The 12,439-nt window shown below is 52.8% G+C and overlaps 1 protein-coding gene across 1 annotated transcript; it reads right to left on the reverse strand.

The window, feature by feature from the left end:
• Window positions 1–9,215: 9,215 nt before the first annotated feature.
• On the reverse strand, window positions 9,216–10,139 carry LOC147412960 (olfactory receptor 14C36-like). The gene has a single exon (XM_086480924.1). It carries the CDS (start codon window positions 10,137–10,139, stop codon window positions 9,216–9,218), a length of 924 nt encoding a protein of 307 aa, XP_086337050.1.
• Between the last annotated feature and the right edge of the window lie 2,300 nt (window positions 10,140–12,439).

A 12,439-nucleotide genomic window follows, 5' to 3' on the forward strand; every position in this document is an offset into this window, starting at 1 on the left:
ATGAGTCACTGAGAGCAGCTTTCTGGATCACCACTTGGGCTAAGGGGACTGTTGCCTGGAGGTGGAGGACACCTTTTGGGATGCAGGGCAGGAGCATTTTTGGATTGCACAGGACTTATCATGGGAAGTTTAGGGGAGGCCCTCGACCAGTGTAACCTGTTCTGTCTTCTCGTGAAATTTTATTTCCAACTCTTTCCTGGGTGAGTCAATCTCTCCTTTGCGTGAACCTGTAAGCACAGGGGTGTGAGTGCAGCAACTGGAGCAGGACCAGGGGGTCAGACAGCCCTTGTGTCGTTTGTGCCAGCAACTGAGAGACCGGAGTAACTGGACGTCAGAGTTTGCGTGTGGTGTGTGTGTGAGACTGAGGTGGTCTGTACCAGCATCTGGAATGGGACTATAGCCTCAGGGGCTCATACTGAGGAGACTGAGTGTCATAGCCCGGGTGCTGGAGGGATCCATCCTGTACAGGTTTGTCTATAGAATAGAATGGTTCAGTTGGAAGGGGCCTACAATCATCATCCAGTCCAGCTGCCTGACCACTTCTCACCAAAAGATAAATCATGTCCTTAAGGGCATTGTCCCAATGCCTCTTAAACACTGACAGGCTTGGGGTGTTGACCACCTCTCTAGGAAGCCTGTTGCAGGGTTTGACAACCCTCTTGGTAAAGAAATGCTTCCTAATGTCCAGTCTAAACCTCTCCTGGTGCAGCTTGGAACCATTCCCACATGCCCTGTCACAGGATATCAGGGAGGAGAGCTCAGCCCCTCCCTCTCCATGTCCCCATCTCAGGAAGCTGTTGAGAGCAATGAGGTCACTCCTCAGCCTCTTTATTTCCAAGTTACACAAACCCACTCTCCTTAGCCGTTTCTCATAGGACATGCCTTCCAGCCCTGCCACCAGCTTTGTTGCCCTCCTCTGAGCACCTTAAGTATCTTAACATCCTTGAAAATTGTGGGACCCAGAAGTGCACACAGTACTCAAGGTGAGGCCACACCAATGCTGAACAGAGTGGGATAATCCCCTCTTTGGGCTGGCTGGTTCTACTCTGTTTGATGCACCCCAGCTTCCAGTTTGCCCTCTTGGCTGATGGGGAACCTTGGTGACTCCTGTTGAGCCTGCTGTCACCCAGCACCCCCAGATCCCGTTCTACAGGGCTGCTCTCCACCCACTCCTCTCCCAGTCTACACTTGTGACTGGTGTTCTTTCATCCCTCGAGTCGAATCTGACATTTGTTCTTGTTAAACACGGTGACAACTCTGGGTCATGGATACAGGTATTAAATTGAACAGCACCCAGAAAAGGTCTGTGTGTTCCTCACGTACGTCCCAGTATGTATCCTTGCTAAGTCCATTCTGCCTGCATTTGGACACGTTCTTCTCTTTTAGGGGCCCAGGAACGTCACCCAAGAGGACTCTAATTGATGGCACACTCCTCACCAAAATGAGCTTTTAGAATCATAGATTCATGAATAGATTTGGTTGGAAGGGACATTCAATGGTCATCTAAAGACACTGAAATCATTTAGTCCAAACCCCAGCTGAGGCAGGGCCAGCTGGAGCAGGTTGCTGAAGACCTGGTCGAGGTCGGTTGATGGAGACTCCCCCAATCCACTGGGGCACTCTGTTCCAGTTGTTGACCACCCTTCCAGTCAAACAGCATTTACCTGTTTCAGACAGAATTTTGTGTCTATATATCTGTGTCCATCACCCCCTTGTCACTGGGAACTACCAAGAAAAGTTTGGCTCCCTGGTCTTCATGCCCTCCCATCAGGTATTCCTATACATTAATAAAATCCCTCCAAGCTTCCTTCTCCAGACTGAACAGTCCCACAACTCTCAGCCTTAACACCTACGAAAGCTGCTCCAGTCCCTTAAACCAGCTCTGTGGCCCTTTGCTGGACGTGCTTTAGTAGATGAGCAACTTCCTCGCCCTGGGCAGCCCAGCACTGGACACAGCACTCCAGGTGTGGCATCACCAGTGCTGAGTGGAGGGGAAGGGTCACCTCCCTCCACCTGCCAGCATCGCTTTTCCTAATGCAGTTTTAACCTAATGTTTCTCTACCCATCCTGACTGGAATGGCCTGACTTGGGTAGAAGAATATTGAGGGAGACCACGGCAAGGGTTGGGCTGAAGCTGAGGCAAATGGCAGCCACTTTTTATCTCCTCATGCACAAGTGCAGGCTGTCAGGTTGGTGAGGCACGAGTGACCCTTGGAGAGTCCATGTTGACAGTCACTCTCTCGCAGGTGCTCAGAACTGTCACCCATGAGGACTCTCAGTGATGTCACACTCCTCCCCAGCGTGAGCTTGTACAGTCTGGGGTTCCCTGGGATGCACTTTCGGCCTCTTTCAAAGATGGATGTTTGTCCTCTCTCAGAAGAGACCTCTGCCATTCCCATGACCTTTCCAAAGGGATATTCCAAAGAGATATCCATCTTCCCCTGTGAGTTCACTAACACTGTTCTTCCTGTTCTATGGTGGATTTAATTTCTTTAATCTTTCAGATATTTGCACCTGTTCAGGATACAATGACCACTTGTGAAGTCATCTTTTCAGATGCAGACTGGCCAGATCATTATTCTCTGGTTTCCTCCTCCCCTTAATCTTTGTTCATTCAGATGCCTCTCACCTATGTTGCTGTTTTGAGCTTCAGGTAGTAAAATCGTACATGTCTTTCAACAGTCTAATTGTGTCCTTAGCCAACTCTTTCATTGTCTTTATTTCTAATTATCTTGTATCCACCTACTGTAGATATTTCTCCTCAGATTATCGCTTGTAGGAAGTTCAAGCTCATTAGAGACAGCTCGGACAGAGCATATGCTTGCAGAGTGTGTTTTATTGTTCATGAAACTTTATCATGCCGCACTGTTCTCTACACATCAGGAAAGTTCTTCTGTGCCCGCGTGCAGCCGGGTCTGTCAGGAGAGCAGGCGGGAGATGATGCAATGGAGCTGTAACATCCAGCTGCAGAATGCAGTGGAGAAGGCTGATATGACAAAAAGTGATGCAGGTTCCAGGGGACAATGAGGAAAACTATGGGGTTGGGGAGGTGAGGAGTAAGGTTGTCCATACAGTGTCAGACCTCAATAAAATGCCTTTCTGACCAGTCCAGAACTCCTGAGGAGACCCTCGGGATCGTTAGCACTTAGAGAATGCTGCTCTAACCACTTCTCTGAAAGAAAAGGAAGAAGGTGTAACCCTTAAAAAAAAAAAAAAAAAAAATTCTTAGATGCACTTTGAAAACTTCCTCCTGAACTACACTATGAAACAGCTCCAGTTACCTGTGCGAGTTTTGAAGACTTAAAGAAAATGAAAAGGTAAACAGCTCATTAGGGCATTTGGGGCTCATTCCATGACCCTCAGGTACTGAGAGAAGTCTGAAGAAACCTCTGCAGAAGTCAAAGTCAGAAGCAAAGCCCAGAAGTCCCTTGAAGCCCTGACTACCCCCCCTGAGGGCCCTTACTGACAAAGCCTCCCCAGGGCCTCCTTAGAGCAGATCACTGGAGGCCATGCTTGCAGGCAGGCCAAGGCCCTGTGCAGGGGGCTGGAATGCTGAGAAAACCCTTTGCTTTGCTTTAGGAAGCAGAAAGGCCAAGCCCTGACCCTCAGGCCCTGCCAAGGCCCATCCTGACACCCTCCAAGTTCCATCTCACCAGCCTCGCTGGCAGAGGCAACTGCTCTAGCCAAGAGGACCAAGACCTCAGGCCTCTTGGACCTTTCAGCTTGCTAGAGCCCTTGGCCATCTCTCCTGCAGCCTGTCCTACCCTACCCCAAACTTGCACCTCTTTCCCTTCAGGCTGTTGACACCCTGCTTGCTTTCCCACCCAGCTCTCACCCCACCATTTCTACACCTTCCCTCATGTCTCTCCACTTTCGCTGGCCATTCCATGAAACACAAAGCCATAGGCTGATACAGACACCCTCTGGGGGACCTCTTGCACTGCAAGACTACCCTCAGTGAGACATTTCTTTTGTTCTCCCCTCCAGACTGAACCTTCCAAGCCCCACTTTGTGGAGGTTTCCTTCTCTTCCCTCTACCAAGAAAACCTCCGTCAGCTCTGAAACCACCCTTCAAGCAGGTGCACGCTGCTCCTGTAGTGCCCTGAGCCTCCACTTCAGCAGGCTAAAGAAGCCCAGAACCTTCATCCTCCCCATACAGGCTCCAAACTCCAGCCTGGCAGATCTCCTCGGCAGTCCTTCGTTTCCTCCCCATTCCTCCAGACAACGGAGCTCCAAAGCCAGACTCCAGTAATCCAGATGTGGCCACACCAGTGCCGAGTCGAGGGGGATGAGAGGTCCCTTGTCTGGGTGGCTACGCACCCCCTAATGCAGCCCCGTCTCTGCAGCCCCATCTGCAGCTGGCCTTCCACACGGTGAGCGTGTACCACCGGCTCCTATGGCATCCCTCATAGTGCCCAGGCCCTTCTCCTCAGGGTCGCTCCTGAGCTGCTCAGCTCCCAGCCTGCCCTCAGCTATGGTTTCACTCTGCCCCCATAAAGGACTCACCACTTCTCCTCACAAAGCTTCCTGGGGTTTCTAGTGCCAAATCCCAGAGATTTCCAAGGTCCCCCAGCAGGGAAGCACCATTGGACCAGCTCTTCATCTGCACCCGCAGATGGCTCACCCTGACCTGTGGTGCCTCTGACAAGACAACAGCATGAGGAATTGCAGGGCACTACAGATCATAACAGGAGGCACTTGTTCAGTGATACTGCTGACCAAGGGACACATTCCCACGGTGTCCAGCTCCGAAACACCAAAGGTAAGTACAAAGCAAGGCAGAGTAGGAGCAGGGAGGGAAAGGTGAACAGAGATGGGCTGTTTGCATGGGAGGGTACAAGGATGGTCAAAGGGAAGAAATTGTGACCAGGAAGTGAGGGAAAAAGGAAAGAAAAGGTGATGTCGTGGAGCTGATGAGGGCTGTTTGGGGGTACCTGCCAGGCAGCCCTGCATCTCTGCAACAATGCCTGGAGTGGGACAAGAAAGCCACAAGTCATCTGACCAAACTTTCTGTTTGAGGTCAATGGTCAGCAGGCACCTGCATGATTTCCCTGCCTCAGGAAGGCAAGATCTGTGTTGGATGGAAATACAGAATCATTCCTGCTGGAAGGGACCTCAGGAGGTCTCTAGGCCAACCTGCTGCTCACAGCAGGGTCACCTCTGGGGTCAGAGCAGGTCGCTCAGGGCTTCATTCATTTGGGGCTTGAAAAGCTTCAAGGACAGAGACAACACCAGCTCTCTGGGAGATCTGCTGCGGTGCTTCACTGTCTTGGTGAACAGAGTATTTCCTCCCTTCTTTCAGGTGATGCCCGTTGGCCCTCATCCTCCCATCATGCACAACAGAGTAGAGCCTCACTGCATTTTCTTGCTGATATCCAAGAAGATCTGGGAAGGCTGTGAGGGCTCCCCAAAGCCTTGTCCTCTCCTGGCTTTGCACCTTGGCAGCAAAGGTGGCCAAGAGCATCCTGGGCAGCAGTAGGAAGAGCACTGCCAGAAGGTTGGTGGAAGTGATCCTTCCTCTCTACTCAGCACTGCTACACTTTCTCTTGCTCACCTCCCTCATGGTTTTTGTACCCTACTACCTTCACCCACACTTCAACCAAAGCTGCCCTCCACAGCAGAAGAGCTGTGACAACCCCTATCCATGCCCTCTTCCTGAAGGGCTCTACCAGGTTCTTAGGGAAGGGGATTCTCACCATCAATGTGCTTTTGCTGGCCTGTCAGAGACACTGGCAGAGGTGAGCCTAAAATCACGTATCCCAGCCAGGAGTCAAGGGCTGACCTATCAGCTACTGCAGAAAGAATCACAGAATCAGAGAACAGTGGGGGTTGGAAGGGATCTCTGATGATCACGTACTCCAACCCCACTGCTAAAGCCAGTTTGCCTAAAGCCGGTCGTGGAGGATTGCGTCCAGGTGGGTTTTGAGTATCTCCAGGGAAGGAGACTCCCTGTTCCAATGCTCTGTCACTCTTACTGTAGAGAAGTTTTTCCTCATGGTGAGGTGGAACTTCCTGTACTCCAGTTTGTGCCCGTTGCCCCTTGTCCCGTCACTGGGCACATCTGAAAAGAGCCTGGCACCATCCCCTTGACACCCACCCTTTAGATATTCATAAGTAATGGTAAGGTCCCTTCTAGTCTTCTCTTCTCCAGAGTAAAGAACAGAGGTCTGTCAGCCTTTCCTCATAGGGGAGATGCTCCAGCCCCCTCATCATCTTAGTAATATCTGGTGGGCTTTCTCCTGCAGTTGCCTGTCCCTCTTGAACTGGAGGGCCCAGAAATGGACACAGCACTCCAGATGTGGCCTCACCAGGGCAGAGTAGAGGGGGAGAATAACCTCCCTCGACCACCTTGCCACACTCTTTGTGATACATCTCAGGATACCTCTGGCCTTCTTGGCCATAAACACACATGGCTGGCTCATGGCCCACTTGTTGTCTACCAGAGCTCCCAGGTCCTTCTCCTGCAGAGCTGCTCTCCAGCAGGTCGAACCCCAGCCTCTACTGGTGTGTGGGGTTATTCCTCCCCGGTGCAGGACCCTACACTTGACCTTGCTGAACCTTATGAGGTACCTCTCTGGCCAGCTCTCCAGCCTGTCCAGGTCTCTGGATGGCAGCACAGTCTTCTGACATCTCAGCCCCTCCTCCCAGTTTAGCATTGTCACCAAACTGGCTGAGGGTGCACTCTGTCCCTTCATGCAGGTTACCGATTATTATGATGAATAGGATGGGACCCAGTACTGACCCCTGGGGAACACCACCAGTCACAGGCCTCCAGCTGGACTCAGCACCACTGAGCACACCCCTCTGAGCTCTGTCCTTCAGCCAGTTGTCCATCCACCTCACTCTCCACTTGTCTAGCCCACACTTCCTAAGCTTCCCTGTGAGGATGTGTTGGGAGACAGTGACAACAGCCTTGCTGAAGTCGAGGTCACCAACATCCTCTGCTTTCACCTCATCCACCCAGCCAGTCATGCTGTCACAGAAGGCTCTCAGGTAGGTCAGGCATGATTTCCCCTTGGTGAATCCATGCTGACTACTCCTGACAATCCTCTTTTCCTCCCCCTGTTTAGAGGTGACACCCAGAATCAACTGTTCCATCACCTTTCCAGGGATGGAGGGGAAGCTGACTGCTCTGTAGTTCCCCACATCCTCCTTCTTGCCCTTTTTGAAGACTGCAGTGACATTGGCTTTCCTCCAGTCCTCAGGCTCCTCTCCTGTTTGCCATGATCTGCCGAAGATGATGGAGAGTAGCTTAGCAGTAGCATCTGCCAGCTCCCTCAGCACATCTGAGCTGGTCTCGTGCACTCATCTTACCCGCAGGGCTGCTCAGAGACACGAGTCCTTCCCTCGCACACACACAGGCAGTGCAGGGCAGGAGTTGTCGTGCCTCTCTGGCCTCCTGCTGCCATTCCCAGAGGCTGGCAGGCACCTAAACCCTGCAGTGTGTCCCGTTGCCCTGCGCTCATCTGAGATGCCCCACAGCAAGAGAAATGGACGCTGGGACGTTTGGGTTCAAGGAAGCCCACCCCAGTGCTGCATTCCGGTGGTTTCCCAGGGGACGTTACCATCAATGTGAAGTGACCCTGAGACACTGTCTGTCCCACTGCCCTTCATGGCATCCCCAGGAACAGCTGATGGCGTTTGTGCTCCTTCAGGCTCATCTCACCTCGTGGATGTGATGTGCATTCTTACATCTCATCTGAACAATGAGAACATGGACATCTGACCTGGTCATTCAGTGTTCCTCTGTGCCGGGACAAGAACCTCTCTGAGCTGGGGTGAGAGGGCAGTGCTGGAAATGGTGGTTGTGATGGGGCTCCTCCATGACGATTGCGCCAGGGCACGAGGTTTAACCCAGGCCGGCAACTAAGCACCACACAGCTGCTCCCTCCCTCGCTACCCCTGCAGAGGGATGGGGGAGGGAATCGGAAGGGTAAAAGTAGGAAAACTCGTGGGTTGAGATAAAGGTGGTTTAATAGGTAAAGCAAAAGCAGCGCACCCAAGCCAAGCAAAAGAAGGAATTCAGGCCCTGCTTCCCACCAGCAGGCAGGTGCTCAGCCATCCCCAGGAAAGCAGGGCTCCATCGTGCATGACGGTCACTTGGGAAGACAAACGACATCACTCCGAATGTCCCCCTCTTCCTTCTTCTTCCCCCGGGTTTTATTGCTGAGCATGACATCCCATGGTATGGAATATCCCTTTGGTCAGGTGGGGTCAGCTGTCCCGGCTCTTTCCCCTCCCAACCCCTTGTGCATCCTTAGCCTACTCGCTGGTGGGGTGGGGTGAGGAGCAGAAAAGGTCTTGACTCTGTGCAAGCACTGCTCAGCAATAAAGAGATCATCCCTGTGTTATCAACACTGCTCCAGCACAAATCCAAAACACAGCTCCCTACCAGCTATGATGAGGACAATTAACCCTATCCCAGCCCAAACCAGCACAGGCAGCTTCCCCAGGGTGTCCAGTGAGCCCAGGCACAGACAAGACCCTGCTCTGCTGGTCCTTCAGGTCTCTCCCAGGAGGGCCGGCTGTGCGAGGACACTGCTGGTTTCCCCACACCCTGCACACTCACACTCCTTTTCTGTTCACCGGCGTTGTCATCTGTGGGACAGTTTCTTGGGCATGTTCTTGAGAGCAACTTTGGAGGAAGACCTAAGCTTTCAGGCAGTGCCCTGAGGAGATCCCCTTTCCTGATGGAACCGCTCTTACGGAGGGCAGCTCTGCCAGAGAAGTGCCCATTGCCTGTCCCTGCCTGCAGTCACAGGACTACCACGCAGCAGGACTGTGACCAAGCTGCCAGAGCAATCGGGCCTTACAGCAACCCAAGGGCTCAGAGGGAGAGAGTGGAAGTGGAAAGAGAAGAGCTCTGGAAGACCAAGTGCTCCTGGCAGTGCTGCCATGCTGGGAACTCTCTTCCCCTCCACCTCTGCACACAGGAATTCTCCCTGCAGCTCCAAAACGGAGCAAGGATCTCAGGAAAAATGTCTCCGCAGGACATCTTGATTGTGTGTTTTCTTTAAACACACAAGGAGCACAGCTCCTCCTCTACACATCCTCTCTGTCTGGAAAGAAAAGCAGACAGTGAATTAGAAGGGGGGTACAACATCATGACTGGTAAAACGCCACCATCAACACCAGAAAATACAGATGACAGGTTGGGCCTCTACAGAGGTACATGACAACTGCTATGCAGAGGAAGGTGGGCAGTTTCCTGCTTTCTAATAACAGCCAGTCATGATTTTCGACACAGCATCCCTGAGCTCCTGGTTCCTCATGCTGTAGATGAGGGGGTTCACTGCTGGAGGCACCACCGAGTACAGAACTGCCATCACCAGGTTCAAGGATGGGGAGGAGATGGAGGGGGGCTTCAGGTAGGCAAACACGGCAGTGCTGAGGAACAGGGAGACCACGGCCAGGTGAGGGAGGCAGGTGGAAAAGGCTTTGTGGCGTCCCTGCTCCGAGGGGATCCTCAGCACGGCCCTGAAGATCTGCACGTAGGACACCACAATGAACACAAAACACCCAAAAAAGACAAATGCACCGAATACAAGAAGTCGAAATTCCCTGAGGAAGGTGTCTGAGCAGGAGAGCTTGAAGATTTGGGGTAGTTCACAGAAGAACTGGTCCACAGCATTGCCCTGGCAGAGGGGCAGTGAAAATGTATTGGCCGTGTGCAGCACAGCATAGGGAAAAGCAGTGCCCCAGGCAGCTGCTGCCATGTGGACACAAGCTCTGCTGCCCAGGAGGGTCCCGTAGTGCAGGGGTTTGCAGATGGCAACGTAGCGGTCGTAGGCCATGATGGTGAGAAGAAAATACTCTGCTGCTATAAAAAAGAGAAATAGAAAGTCCTGGGCAACACATCCCATATAGGAGATGGCCCTGGTGTTCCAGAGGGCATTGGCCATGGCTTTGGGGAGAGTGGTGGAGAGGGAGCCCAGGTCAAGGAGGGAGAGGTTGAGGAGGAAGAAGTACATGGGGGTGTGCAAGCGGTGGTCGCAGGCTACAGCGGTGATGATGAGTCCGTTGCCCAGGAGGGCAGCCAGGTAGATGCCCAGAAAGAGCCCGAAGGTCAAGAGCTGCAGCTCCCGGGTGTCTGAGAATGCCAGAAGGAGGAAATGGTTGATGGTGCTGGCATTGGACATTATTTCACTGTAGGGATGGGAGAGTGTCGAAAGAGCAGAAGACACTGACAGGTCAGGACGGATTTCTCTGAGCCGGTCTTACGCCATTTCTCAGAGATATCCCCAACAATTTTTTCTCTTTCTTTAGGGAGACCTTCTGTCAGTTCCTGTCTGTGAGGTCAGGACTGATAAGCAAGGGCTCTGCCCATTGACTCCAGAGAAGTCAGACCTGTGCTATTGCAGTGGTGTCAAACAGCCCGTGCATTCGGTAGGTGTTCCTGGCAATGGGTGCTTTCAGTTCAGGGAGAGGTATTTCCCTCAGTGACCGTGTGACAATTGTCCCTATTTCTTGCAGTGCGATGGAGTCAGCACCCAGACCAGCTGTGTCTGAGAGGGAAGAGCCCAGGGAGGGACCCAGCCCTTCCAACTCTGCTGTAATGAAAACCTAAGTCTGCGTTGGAATCACTCACGGCCGACACAGAACATTTCTCCCCCCCCCCCCATTTTCCATCTGCAGGCTCTCTCCAGACATAACAGCATCGTGCCCGTGGGGGAGAATGGGGCTGTCACTAGGTTCCCATCTTCCCCTGGTGAAGTCCCCCCAGCATGGGGGAAGGGCACTTCAAACTCTTCACCCCAGGGACATGTTCCATCGCCCAAAAGACAGCGCCTAGTGTCTCCTGAAGGGAGACTCAACTTGTTTCCAAGTCCCAAACACTGCATTGCCCACAGCCCCCCATGGTCGGTGTCCCAAAATGCAACTGAAACAGCCTCCTCACCCCCAACCCCCACAACACAAACATTCCACAAGCAAGAACAGGAGCAGCAGGAATTGGAGAAAAGATGCTGAGTAAAACTCTGATCCTTCTGCAAATGGGGAACAGGAGAGAAAGACAGCTGGCACTCAGGAAAGCCTTCTCCTTACAGAGCAGAGCACAGCACATCCACACTGATGACATCCCAGGCAGGTTGCTCTCAGTCCTTTCTCTCTGCAGAAGGAAGAAGTTATGTGTCAGAAGAGATGCACCTTTGCTGGGGATGTCACCTTCCACCCACAGCTTCTCCCCACAGCTCCGTGACCATCTCCCTGGGCAGGCTGAGTGCTGATGCTGGCTGGTGGCAGAGTCCTTGCCCCAGGAAACAGACCCTGGGTTGAAGAGGCACTGCTTGGAAGGACAGCCCTGGGCACCCTTGGATTCACACCCCATCTTCTCACCCTCAAGCCATCCCCACCAGAAGGCAGCCGTCATGCCCTGTCCCTCTCACACTGCACTAGGGAAGCCCTGCTCTGCAGCCCGTCTTCCTCTTCTCCATCACAGACAGATCCCAGAGGTTGCACACATTCAGGAGATCCTGCAAGGAGCCACCGACACATCACCCTGCACCCAGAGACTTACTGTGTCAGAGGCTGGGAAGAGTTCTCCTCCAGTGAGCTCTCAGCCATCCTCCCCCTCTCCCCTGCCTTCAACCTCTCTCTGCCCCGCTCCTTTCTCCTTGGTGCCCACAGGCAGCCCCCTCAGCCCTGCTGCGCTTTGCAGAGCAGCTGCTGCTGGGCAGAGCTGTCTCCCTGCAGCTCTGCCTGCTTGCTAGGAGCTCTCTCTGTCCCAGGAGCCCAGCTCAGCTCAGCACCAGAGCAGCAGCACAAGATCTTTATAATGATCTCTCTTGTGACTTTGGTGCCAAGTCCTTGAAACTCAGACTCTGGGGGGAAGTTGAGAAAGCTCTCGATGAGTCAAATTCAGATGCAAACTCCAAAGTTTCTTGGAGCACTCATGGTTTGCACTGAGGGTTGTTACTGACAAAGCCTCCCTAGGGGCTTGTTAAAGGAGAAACCTGGATTCAGTGAGGAGAGGTAGGCAAAGGCAAGGTGAAGGTGGCTCTGATGCTGAGTAACCCTTGGTGTGTTTTGTCCAGTTAAAAGACCAAACACTGACTCCCCAGCCCCTGCAAGGCAGACCCTGTCCCTCAGCCATTCCTCAGGGTTCTTCCTGGGGCAGGAAGTTTTTGCTCTTCTTGGTTGTATTAATGCTGTCCACAAAATGCTGTCATTCTTCATCGTATTTCTATGTCAGTGTCTGCCTGCCTTGTGTGCCCCACAGACTTCTGTAAATAAGGAGCTGTGCTCTCTGTGTGTTGAAACCAAATAAAAGACCCTGTATCAACTTGTTTGAGTTCCTTTCTCCAAGACCTTCTCTGGAGCTGCTGGGGCAACTTACGCGTGCTGGGGTGGAGGGGACAGTGGCCAACCTGAGCTGGGTCTGCCTCTCAGCCTCCCCAGCATGGCACTGGCCACCACAGCCCATTTGCTCTGCAGAGCAGCA

The sequence above is a fragment of the Leptosomus discolor genome, unplaced genomic scaffold, assembly GCF_034619465.1.
Source record: "Leptosomus discolor isolate bLepDis1 unplaced genomic scaffold, bLepDis1.hap2 HAP2_SCAFFOLD_35, whole genome shotgun sequence".
Lineage (NCBI taxonomy): Eukaryota > Metazoa > Chordata > Aves > Leptosomiformes > Leptosomidae > Leptosomus > Leptosomus discolor.